Source organism: Quercus suber, unplaced genomic scaffold, assembly GCF_002906115.3.
Source record: "Quercus suber isolate HL8 unplaced genomic scaffold, Cork oak 2.0 scaffold_994, whole genome shotgun sequence".
Lineage (NCBI taxonomy): Eukaryota > Viridiplantae > Streptophyta > Magnoliopsida > Fagales > Fagaceae > Quercus > Quercus suber.
In genome coordinates this window covers 55,238-68,538 of record NW_027070409.1, presented here as the reverse complement: position 1 = coordinate 68,538, position 13,301 = coordinate 55,238, and the positions used below count along the sequence as shown (strand labels likewise).

General features: G+C 33.9%; 1 protein-coding gene across 1 annotated transcript; it reads left to right on the top strand.

Annotated features, from left to right (window-relative positions):
- The first annotated feature begins 2,702 nt into the window (after positions 1 to 2,702).
- On the top strand, positions 2,703 to 12,426 carry LOC111997419 (folylpolyglutamate synthase). Its single transcript, XM_065768771.1, is given in 19 exon segments — positions 2,703 to 2,902; positions 3,007 to 3,143; positions 3,293 to 3,358; positions 3,867 to 3,976; positions 4,467 to 4,527; positions 5,699 to 5,782; positions 5,914 to 5,970; positions 6,098 to 6,158; positions 6,989 to 7,035; positions 7,144 to 7,223; positions 8,092 to 8,275; positions 8,363 to 8,393; positions 8,396 to 8,428; positions 8,431 to 8,583; positions 8,586 to 8,653; positions 10,102 to 10,180; positions 10,471 to 10,623; positions 10,910 to 11,070; positions 12,019 to 12,426. Coding segments are annotated over 19 exon segments (1,635 nt in total). The 5' UTR covers positions 2,703 to 2,892; the 3' UTR covers positions 12,079 to 12,426.
- Positions 12,427 to 13,301: the final 875 nt, after the last annotated feature.

Genomic DNA, 13,301 nt, shown 5'->3' with positions numbered 1-13,301 from the left:
CACGATATTTTGCCAAGTGGCACATTGTATGACATCTTTCTCATTTAAGCTTTCATCTCATCTAAATTTAGCATTTATGTCAAACTATTAAGTAATGGCAACTCCATTTATTTCAATGTATTAATAAAATTTAAAGAATTTGTATACATTTATAACTTTCCATGCTTTGAATTGATATGGATGGATTTAAAAAGTCATGAGAAATGTAAAAATAAAATTCAAAGAATTTGTATAAATTTATAACTTTACATGCTTTGAATTGATACGGATAGATCTAAAAAGTTATGGATAAGGTAGGAATCAAAAAAACTTTTCAATTTTCTGCATAAGACTAACTTCAATGCAGAATTACAAGAGTCGAATTCAATGAATTGGGCAAATATTATTTGTCTCCACATCAATTCAATATCATCAATATATATATAAAAGCAGAGACCCCACGTGGAAAAGTATGAGTTTTTGCAAAGTGGCACATTGTATAACATCCTCCTCATTTAGGCTTCCACCTCATCTAAATTTAGCTTATATGTCAAACTATTAAATAATGGCAAATGCATTTATTTTAATGTATTAATAAAATTCAAAGAATTTGTATACATTTATAACTTTACATGCTTTGAATTGATAGAGATGGATTTAAAAAGTCATGGGAAATGTAGGAATAAAATTCAAAGAATTTGTATACATTAATAACTTTACATACTTTGAATTGATACGGATGAATCTAAAAATTCATGGGAAATGTAGGAATCAAAAAAACTTTTCAATTTTTTGCATAAGACTAACTTTAATGCAAAATTGCAAAAGTTGAATTCAATGCATTGGGCAAATATTATTTGTCTCCACATTTGTCTAGTATAAATCTCCATTTCAATTGGACATAAAAATTAAACTTCCATAATTTTCTCACAATATATTTGTTTTTGTTTCTGAGAGGTATGTTAATTTTCAAAATATTACGTTTGTCTTAAATATTTTGTTTAAATTTTACGTATACGGTTTTACTTATGTAGCATTGTAATTTATTTAGGCTTATTTTTTCATATTATGTGCCAATTTATATTTTTGGTTTTTTGTATGATGTGTATACTTGGTAAGGATCTATTTTTGATTACTTTTAGTTCAATTAAAATTTGGAGGTTAAATTGTGATATTATTGCATCACTATGACATTATTTTTTTCTATTGTTGTATCATGAAATTCTAGAAGTTTTTATAGCTAATTGATATATAAAACATAAATAATACAAGAAAGACACCTAGGAATCAACAGGTTTGTAGGTAACAATTTCACTATGATCTGGTGACATTTCTTGGTTGCATGAATTAGAGGAATTTTCCCCACAATGTATTTAGTTTGAATTTAGTTTTAGTAGAAAACCCCATAGATTAAGTGTAACTAACAATAATAGTCTTCATGAATCAATGAGTCAAAAATAATTTCTTATAAAATTTATCAAAATGCACAGCGCATCGTGTGGGATATTGGCTAGTGATAATAATAATAGGCCAGTTATTAATTTTCCGAAAACATATATAAAACAAAAACCAAATGTTGTTAACATAGCATTTTTCTTGTACAATTGCAGTGTCCTAACCTAAGCATAAGCATAAGCGAAAACCCTAAATCCTCTGCTGCCTCTATCGTTGATTTTTTTTATATATTCTTTTCAGTTTTCGCTATGGTTATCTTTAAAACACTAGAGCGGTGGTTGAATGACAACGGCCCTAATTGGCTTCAATCACAATATGATCCCCAAGTCATCTACATCAAAACAAATGCGCGACTAATTTTGTATGTCATCTATTACACCCGGTGGCATTATGATATTCTTTAACAACGATAGAGTTGTGCAAGCTAGTTTCACTAATGTTCCAATACATGATGCTAATGAACCTGTGATTTCTAATCAAGAAAAAGATATGAGGGTGGTAAAAAGGCTAAGATTTTAATGAAAAGATTGGAAGGTTTAGTGGAACAACCCAGGCTCAACTGATTCCCATGATATTTAATCAAGATTTGAATCATCAACTTTATACTATTTTATAACAGCTCCCGCTTTTTTAATGATATTTTTTATGGATATACTGATAATGATAATTAAGCTTGAAATGAACATATTTTAGTACTATTTGTACCTCTAGAAACCAAAATTCAAACATAGATTAGAATGATAATTGGGCCTGAAAATCAGGCAAAAATTGCAAGTCCAAGAAAAATTGCAAGCCCAAGCTTGTTTACAGTGTTGAAAATTCTAGACTCCAGGGTCCATTTGAGAACAGTTTATTTAATTGAAATTAAAAACTTTTTACTGAAAGTACTGTAGATAAAGCTAAAAAGTAACTGAAATAGTATAGTAGCAAGCCCAGGCTTTTTTACAGTGTCGAAAATTCTAGACTCTAGGGTCCATTTGAGAACAGCTTATTTAGCTGAAATTGAAAACTTTTTACTGAAAGTACTGTAGATAAAGCTAAAAAGTAGTTAAAATAGTATAGTAGGATACATAAATAGTACCAAAAAGTATAATATGACCCATAAATAGTAATAAAAATAAGTTAAATAACTTACCCTCAATAAGCAAAACACCGACCCAACAAAAGAATAATACCAAAGTTGAGTTTCAAAGGAATTTAAACGACGCCGTACTACTATTGGTAGGAAAAGGATAAAAGTGAAAAAAAATTAAGGGAAAATTAAAATATTCAAATACTGTAAGTTTCCAACCAATGCCGTTGTTCCTGTTCGTTTTTCGACCCTCCGAACCCAATCTCTTTCTCATATGAATCTTCACCTCACTCTATATATAACCCACTCTCTACGTTGAATTCAGCTCTTAACTCATAACTCACTCACTCTCTGTTGAATTCAGGTTTTAGCTAATAAAAACCACTATGGACCAAGGTATTGACCCCACTCTCTATCTCTATCTCTATCTGATACACACACATAGTAGATTGCTTTATATAAGAATAGGATTTGAAATCCATGGCTCTTTTTGTATGCAGCAAAAGGCTCTCAGAAAGCTTCAGTGACTCCGTACGAAGAGGTTTTGGATGCTTTATCCTCTTTGATTACGAAACGCAGTCGTGCAGATCCCAGCATCAAGGGCGATCGCTTCGACCTCCTCTTCGATTACATTAAGGCAATTTCTTCAATCTCCTTTGGTTTTTGGATTTTTTTTTTTATTAATTTCAAATACGTTCTGTTCTTAATTTTTGGTTATAATTGTATGAAATTTTGTAGTTTTTTTCTTTGGTGTGTGTGTGTGTGTGTGTGTGTGTGTGTGTGTAGATTCTGGATTTGGAGGAGCCGATTTCAAAGTTGAAGATTATTCACGTGGCTGGAACTAAGGGAAAGGTACTCTACGAAATTGTATTTTGCTGATTTCTCTTTATACATTTTTTTTTTGTAGAATTCTCTGTATATATTTTTTTCTTTGTTATTCGATTTAGCATTATTGCTGTGTGTTCCTCAATGATTATTGCGGTTAGAGAACTGTGATAATTAGCCTTTAGCTACTTTCACACTTATTTTTAACTTACGAATTCGAAATGTGCGAGAACGAAGTTTGTATTGCATTAGAATAGGTACTAGTTTTTCATATTTAAAGAGATCAAATTAGGTTTTGTGGCCGGTTCTGATTAGTTTGTTAAGAATCCATAGCCGACACCATAATTTTGGGACTAAGGCTTTATTGTTGTTGTCTCTTTGTGATTTTAATTAATGGTTGCGTTTACCTCCTGCTTTACTCTTATTGATTAAACCGAATTTGTAGCAGAAATTTATGTAGAGATTAATTCTACTAGTTAAGTTTGTTTGAATATGCTATCACACTGATTAATCTTTGTTGTTTGGGGCCTGAAAGGGATCCACATGCACCTTCACAGAAGCCATATTACGTAATTGTGGCTTCCACACTGGGCTTTTCACGTCTCCTCACCTCATTGATATTCGAGAAAGATTTCGTTTGAACGGGTGAGTTTTTTTTTTTTTTTTTTTAATTCCTAAATAGATATGTGATCTCTTATATACATAAGTTAACTGGTGAAGATTAATAATTCGGTTTCTTCTCTTTCTTGGAATCAAGTTTCCGTTTGAAGCACTGTTATTACCTGTCTAATATCTTAACTGTGTGCTTATACTAGTAAATTATATGATTTCGGGTTCTCATGGTACATTAGACTACATTCCATGCTCTGTTTTATCTTAAACAAAACTGATGGTTCATTCCTGTTATTTAGTCATTCATTCTTCCAAGTTGTTTTGCTTTCATTCTCCTTCAGAAAATTTTGGACCTCCTAGATATCCTAGAGCCTTATGCCTCCCAAAACACTAAGTATACTATGCTGTTTACCCCTAGTGCCTTTTCTCATCCCCCACCTCCCTCTCTTGTTTTCCTGTTGACGTTTGCACCATAACTTTAGTTTCTATAGCTAATATTTCTTGTTCTGGTTGACTGCCGCAGCGTGGACATATGTGAAGAGAAATTTTTAGCATATTTCTGGTGGTGTTATGATAGACTAAAGGTATGTTTGTGCCCATAAATGGCCTCCCTTTGAATTCTTCCTTAAACTCTATCTTTGGACATGGTATACTGTAAATTATTTGTGTAGTTACTGATGGGAGTAATATAGAGGATATTTGCTAGTGATAAATTAAATATTTTCATTCTCTCCCTATGTTCTTTTAACTAAGAAACTTTACACAATCATTTTAGCTGCACCACTAATGCAAATTCTTGTATACAATAAGTAAATGCTTGATCATGCAAGCAGTCTATTTCAATGAGATGTTGTTGAAGCTGGAATTTAATAAAACATACAAACTGCCAATCAGAGATCAAAATTAATAATTTTTGGCTTCTTAATGATTGTTTGGCTACTCAATGCAATTTAGACACTCCTGCAGCTGCATTTTGTGGCAGATCAATGAATAATTGCAGATAAAATCCTGTGAGATGATTCCAAGTGGCAGGCTGGTATAAGTGTCTAACATAAACAAAATGAAGATTGTTGGCATGGGATATCATAAGTCTTAGTGGTACTGCAAAGCACCAGATATATAATTTTGGTGGTTATTTGGATGTCAAAATCAATTGAAGGATGTAGTACATGGCTAGATAGAGATCAAGTAAAAGAAGACTTGTGAAGCCTGCTCCAATAAGTCTGTTGAATTAAGTGCAGTAGCAATTCTCTGACCAATGTGAGCTGAATAGGCTGTTTTGGTTGGCGATTGGGTTTGCTTTTGTGTGTGTGTATAAATACATACACACGTACATATTGCCTTAGGATGGCTGAACCTATCCATTGTGGAATAGTTCAACTTTATGCTCCATCAATTATGGTATGCCATGTTTCTGATTTTTTTCAATTTTAAACTTTAGTAATTTTATAAGAAAAGTAAAAGAATTAATGGCAAGTTGTAATTAGTGGAGAACACAAAAAGTGGGATAGAGGATTTGTATTCTCCATTGTGAGCTTAATCTCAGCTGCCATTCCTTGCAGTCATATCACTGTCACAAATTTAAGTTCCGATGGAGAGAAGAAGTATATTAATTTTAATTTTATTGTTTTATTTGTTGCAATTTTGTATAACTGAACAAAAAATGTTTGTGATTCTGTTTGTTTAACATTTTTTGTATGATAAATTTGCCTAAAATTCTTAATTCTGGTGGCTTCTCTGTTTGTTGGTATGTAGGAAAATACTAATGATGATGTACCAATGCCTACTTTCTTCCGCTTTATTACCTTACTTGCCTTCAAGATATTTACAGCGGAGCAGGTTTGATTTGAATCATCTTTCAATTTCTCTGTACAGTGTTTTTTTATGCATGGATTTCCCTATTCACGGACTTTGTTACCATTAGAGAACTGGAATCAGAAACATTCCCTTTAGTGTAATTATCTATGCAGGTAGATGTTGCTATCTTGGAAGTTGGATTAGGTGGAAGGTTTGACTCAACAAATGTGGTATGTGGAAAAGTTGATTGAGTAAAATGCCTATGCATTAAATTCACCTTGAACGTGGTTACTTGTTGACATTTTCTATAACGCTAACATCAAGGATAACCTGAGAATTGATGCTATAACATTTCAGGTTCAGGCACCTATTGTATGTGGTATATCTTCCCTTGGCTATGACCACATGGAGATTCTTGGTTAGTGTTCTAATTCTGTAACCTAGGTAATTGCTTGTGCTATATAATGTGGAGCTGTTGCAACAAATGTATGAGTAGATATATTTATATATCTATATATTTGATAAGTAAGAAAAATTTTATTAAACAAGGCTACTTCATGCAAGGAGCATGGAGTAACAAAGAAATATATACAAAAAAAAAAAAAAAAAAAAAAAAAAAAAAAAAAAAAAAAAACAACAACAACAACAACAAAAAAGCTAACTTTTTTGTGTTGAGCTGTGATTTGCAATATGTGACTGTATGATTTCAATATATTTACATATTTCTTCAGTACTGGTTAATATCTTTGTAGTAATTGGCAAAATATACTAATACTCCATTATATTCCTTCATTGTTACCTGCACTGTGGTCCCAACTAGTGAATGTAGTTGTTCGCATAAAACTCTGGAAATATCTTTCAAAATAAGATGCTATTTGTCTATATAAGATTTTATTTTAGTTTTTTTGAATGAGTTTTTGGGTCAAACTCTGTGTGCAATCTGTGGCTATAACATTTTGCAGGGATGTACTGGAAGAATGTCAATTGTAGGCCTGAAGGCTGATAACTTAAACAATGGCACAGTGATAACAAAACTTGTTTTGGACCAGAGTTTTCTTCTTCCTCTTTTATTTTTTATTTTTTATTTAGTCTTCTAGGTGCTTATGCAGAACATAGGTAATAATATGTTTGTGTAGGATTCATGTTGTACAAAAATAATTGTAAACATACGCTTAAAACTGGTGTTTCAAGAGTTCTTAGCTCTAATATGCTAAGTGCTTTATTTTCTATGCTGGGCACCTTACACAGGAAATACAATTGGAGAAATTGCTGGGGAGAAGGCTGGCATCTTCAAGGTGTTCTTTAGTATTTGAAGAGCATGTGCCTAATGGAGCTGCTTTTTGTGTGTGACACATTTCAATCACATCCATTAGTCTTTTTCATACTTGTCTGTCCTCTTGCAGCATGGTGTTCCAGCCTTTACTGTCTCTCAACCTGATGAAGCAATGCGTGTACTTGAAGAGAAGGCTTCTCATGGATGTAAGTTGCATAGTTATTTCATCAGTTAGTTTTGTTTCCCATACAGTTGGAATGTGCATGACTATGAACTAGGCTCAAGACTATAGTGATTGATGTATTAGTGAAGCCACAAGTTTAATGAAATATATTGGGTATTAAAAAAAAAATGTAAAATTGGTCTATTAATGAGATTCTTATGAGTTGTCAAACAATCGGGTTGAAGTGTTGCAACAAATTTTCTGAACATTTTTTTTTCCTTTTTAACGTTTCTAAGCTTGATGAAGTAATGGCATTTCCTACTAGTTAATTCCACCCAAAAAGAAGAAGAAGATAAAGTACTGACATTACTGAAAATTTGTTAAACTTTTGTTGGGATTCTTTGTTTCTCAGCCAAAATGGTTTATATTGTGTCAAAGTCCTGATATTCTTAAAGTAGATCTATATGGACTGCCAAAAATTGGTAACTGATAAACAGTTGATCAGAACTGAGACCTGTCTTTTATTGAGAGAAAACCCTTCCATGGCTCCAACATTCATTTTTTCAAGAGCATCTCATTGTGTGAGATTCTTTATGAGGTGAGTAAGTGCATTATACCATTTATAAATCCAGTGTCTTGGTTGCCCCAATAAATTTTTTGATGACGTGGAACCTCACCAAGGTAGGGCCTTTGGACTCACCCTTGGGGAGTAAACCACGGCTACACGAACCCACCCTCCAGAATCTTGTATCAGGTAATCCAAGGGAACTCCTAGTGAGAATCAAATTCAAGATTCTAAGACTACAGCTCATCCCAAGCCTCCAACCACTAGGTTGCATCCTGATGGGTCCCAATAAATCAAGTTATTATACCAAAAGGGAAAGATAGAAAAGGTTGTATCCCTAACGAGCTGAGAATATTGTACTACTTCCAGGTACATCTTCAAGTGGTGCCACCGCTAGATGCCAACTTACTAAATGGTGTAAAACTTGGGCTTGAAGGTGAGCATCAATTTCTAAATGCAGGTCTCGCTGTGGCACTATGCTCCACTTGGCTTCAGAGAACTGGCCATCTTGAAGTGGCCAATCTACAACAAAATGTAAGAATTAACATGAGAATTCTCATATCCAGCCTGTAAATTGTCAAATTTTATTTATTTATTTATTTTTAAATCTTCTGGGGGCAGAGCTCTTTGCCAGAGCAATTCATCAAAGGGCTAACACAGCCAGTTTGCAAGGACGGGCTCAGATTGTCCCGATCAACATATTGACATTGAACGTTCAGGAGATCTGGTGTTCTACTTGGATGGAGCCCATAGTCCTGAAAGCATGGAAGTATGTGCAAGGTGGTTTTCTCTTGCCATTAAAGAAGACGGCCAGCAACAGACCTTGAACTATCAGCCACAGGATGTACTAGATCTTCAAACGAATTGATACAGAGGGACTCTGGGGGAAGATCCGGGAAGAACTCTACACAGGTAGATCACAGAACTATTGAACCCTGTCAAGTCCCTATTATTTAAATATTCACTTGGAAAAACATATGTGGAAAAGTAGAACTTAAAATCAGGTTGAGGTAAAACGCCACGGGCACCGGCTATGTAGTTGATTTAAATTTGCTACCTAATATATGTTTTGACAGATAAGGTGCAAACTGCAGTGTGAAATAATGCTATAATGAAAGCTGTGTTTCATTATTTATTATCTGATGCTAAATAAACCTAAGCTGCAATTTAAGGAAAATTACCATTAAAGAAAGAAATGATGAGTTAAGTGCTTGGTTAAGTCACATGCTTCATTGGCAAACAGTAAACCACTGTGGCTATTGGCACCGATTGGTAATGGTATAGCTGAGTTCACTGCTACTCACTGGATCTAGTCCCTCACTAAGTATGTCATTTTGTTCATTCCATGAAGAGAGATTTAGAAAATTTGATATTTTTATGGTATCTGATAACCCAATCTGCTACTCATCTCAACATAGCATGTCATGTAGACAGAGATTTTGTTCCGAAGGATGCATGCCCAGACTAAAATCTAATTGTTGCATCTCTAGTTATGTTACCATAGTGGCTGGATCAGGTTCTTTTTCATCTTTCTGTGATTAAGAGTGTGCATCAGGAGGCAGACACATTTGGCATATAAGAAAATCCTTCTATTTCTCTAAATGTTATCTGTGCAATTGATGGCAAAAAATCATTACATCATGCAAATGTAGTCTTTTTTTTATCAGATAATTAGGACATCTCTTCTGTAAATATCGATGCCAGATGAGGGGAAAAACCATTAGGAAAACCTTTGTAATTGAGTTGAATATTAATTACCATTGAAAACCTTTCCAAATGAGAATGTTAATTTTCTCAAGAGCTTTTGATGTATTCATGATTGTTTTCATACATCTAAATCTGGCAAAGGCAAAGAAATGTTTTGTCCAGATCAAGTGTGACATTATCTTCCATCCAATTTTTAAACCAGAAACTAATGTTGCCCTCACCAAAAGCCTTATAATGTATTCACATCCACACTTATCTCTGCACTTTTGTGCATTTTATCTATGTGTGTACTTATCTGAGTGCATTTTTTTGAAAAAAAAAAGTTATTATTGTACTTGAAAAAACACTTGTGGTGCATTTGGTTGCCTTGGAATTGGAGCCTTATTTATGGATGATTTTGAAGGCCCTGATTCCAACTTTACAGTTTGTGTTTTGAATTTGAATTTAGATGTTATGGGAATGAAATCCACATAAGCAATTCCAGGTAGAATGGAATGAATGCTTTATTGAAATTTATTAATCATATTGGGGCCCTTTTACTAAGAACACACAAAAAAAAAAAAAAAAAAAAGGGGTAATAAAAATTAAACTTTTATTATGTTTTATTGCACTTTTGGTGGTGTTGAGCTAAAGTTGTTGAGAAATGCGTGCAGATACTCTTGTTTAATTGTATGTCAGTGCGAGATCCTCAGCTACTTCTTCCGCGCCTGTTGAAAACATGTGCCAGTCATGGTAAGTACTCAATCAAGAACCATCTTTAGATATAACAATTTTGTAGAACATAATGACCTAGTAATGGAATAGTATGGCTTGGATAAAGTGCTAAGGCATTTACCCAGGTGATTGTAAAGTAAATACATAAGAATTTGAACCATGCAATTTCTGCTGAATATCGAATGCTCAAAAACCAGAATAAGAAAAATATTTCCTTTAATGTTGATGGGATATATCGAGAAAAATTTTAATTAAAGAAATCTGTTTGATATCTTGGAATATTAACAAATATTTGCTTGAAATTTTAGGTGTCCACTTCAAGAAGGCGCTCCTTGTACCAAATATATCGGTTTATCATAAAGTTGGATCCCATGCTTTATCATCCACTGATTCTCAAGTTGATTTGTCATGGCAGTTTACCATTCAAAGAGTATGGGAAAACCTCGTTCAGGGTAACAAAGGTATTGACCGAATACATTGTACATATTCTTATTATATTACAGGTTTTATAGCTCCCTTTTGTCTTTTAATGAATTAATGTGTTACCTTAACTTTTTGGTGAGCTAACTCATTTTTAGAAATGGGTTGAAATATTCATTATTGGATTGCATAATATGGAAGCTCTGCAAAACTTAATACATCTATAGATATGAGGCAATCTCTATCCAGTTATATTTGTCTTTGAATACATCGTATATACTAGAGTACACAAAAGACAGCTTGAATAACTCGGTTTGGCTTTAATAGGAGTTGATGCCCAGAGCATGGATGCTGTTTGTGAAGAAGTAAAAGATGATACAGAACTGTGCGTTAAAAATTGTGCGAACAGTGCAGTATTTTCTTCTCTCCCAATAGCTATTAAATGGCTCAGAGACTACGTCCAACAGAACCAATCTATTCGTTTTCAGGTAGTGCTTTTTTCTTGTTGGAGAACACTGCATGTTTAATATTATATAACCTGTTTGGATGCACATGGTCATAGTTGGTTCCTCTCTATTGTTGCAATTCTGGAATATACAATATGCATAACAATTGTGGAATGCTTTCTATGCTCATATAAGCCTGTCACCGAACATAACTTTTCAGACAATTCTTGAATATATATAGCGTGCATTTGAATAACGCTTATTTTGCTGAAAACTGAAAACAATAAAAAAATAATTTTCAGTTACTGTTCACACTAAAAAAAAAACACAGTTTATTTGCCTATTTGCACTGTTCATGTCCCATGAACAGTGCACCAGGCGCTGGTCCAAAAAAAAAAAGGCCTGAAACGCAAAACGCGTCCGCACCAGACGCAATCCAAACACAGCTATATTGTTGCAATTCTGGAATATACACATGCATATCAATTGTGGAATGCTTTCTATGCTCCTATAAGCCTGTCACCAAACATAACTTTTCAGACAATTCTTGAATCTATATGTAAATTTCCGGCTATCTCCATTTGACTATTTTTTTTAAAAAAAAAGTTTTAACTGAATTATTGATAGTGCTTGTGCAATTTTAAGAATGTTACTTGAATGGGCTATGTATGCAGTAGCCATTTGAAAACCATGGTTACCCAATTTAAATTATCTCCTTGACCTAGAGCATCAGTAATCTGATCTCAAGACTGGCTTACATCAACTTGCTAGTTGCTACACTTGCGATGGGTAATTTCTAAGAGTTGGAACCCCAGATTTCAATGAATTACACCATAAGTGTGCTGTTCTATCTATAGCCGCTTGACTTGGGTATCATTGGAAATCCATAAGTTTGCAACTTGTTATGGTAATATAACATCCTTGTAAATTGGAATTATCTTACTCCATTTGTTTGACTGTCTTTTGATTTTCGTTTAATTGATTCATCAGGTCCTTGTGACTGGTTCTATACATCTTGTGGGCGATGTGTTGAAATTAGCCAAGAAGTGAATAGCAGGACCACTTGAAGTCTACAAATGTTCAAGTATTTCATGATGCCTGGGCGGAAGAGTATGCATGGCCTCTGTGATTTCTAGTGCCTGTTACTGTGCTTCTACCGCATGCTGTGTTGTTGTAACTTGGAACTGCTAGCTCTTTATGTCAGCATTCTTTGGGCATGAGAGATGATGCCCCTTCTCTTCCTCTGATAAAGTTCTCTAATGCCTTATTTTTTCAGGGCTGTATCTTTTGGTTACTATTTGCTAATGGAAACATCTTGTAGTTTTAAAAAATTAAGTAAATTTTCCTTTTCTTAAAATAATGTAATTTATGAGGGCAATACGCCCAATGCACACGTTATTTCACTACCTCCAGAAAATCAGCTGATTACGCTGTGCTAGAGAAAAAGGAAATTCCAGATATTGGGTCCGTAGAATTCTAGGAACCTCGTCCAAATTAAAATTGCTGAAGGCAACTCATCCAGTGTTAATAAAAAAAAGAGGGAAGAAACAAGCATGCCTCACCCATCTGGTAATAGATTAGGGGGTATTTCCTCCATCTGTTTGTGGCAGGTAAAAAAGAAATATAACTTATTTCTGGGGTTCTTAAAAATAAATTCACTTGTAAACGGGATTACAAGAGTGAAAATTAACGGGATCAAATTTGCTTTTTAATAGCCACATGATTAACGTGCTAACTTACCAATATCAATTTGAATGAAATGTAAAAGAAGGTATTTGCAACTTTTAGATGGTTCAGATAGTTTATGTAGGGGGTAACAATGCATTTTGATCCCATTAGAACCTCCTCTATTCACACCTGCACAGCTGGGAACTCCTCCAAAGAACAGCATTTTGTCAAAATTAGGGTCAGTAGGACATTCAAAAACAGGCTTCAATCATAGACGGAATTGAAGGGAAGGATTATTATAAAGTGAGGCACATACCTTCAATGCCTCGATTTTCAAAATAAGGGCACTAGTTGCCAACTTGCCCCTTTGTAATATCAGCCAACATTTAATGAAGAAATAAAAATTTCTGAATGATCATTTTTTTTGTGTATAAGCTACTTGTGGAAACTGGAAACAAAGTCTTACCTTCTGAAGCAACTACCAATTTCTTTTCCTGATATCAACCCACTTTCTCAAGGAGAATCATATTTCCTTTTGAGCTAAAACGTGTTAGGCAGTGCAGAGACACAATAAGCAAATGAGTAGCTTCATTTATTTTTTTTAA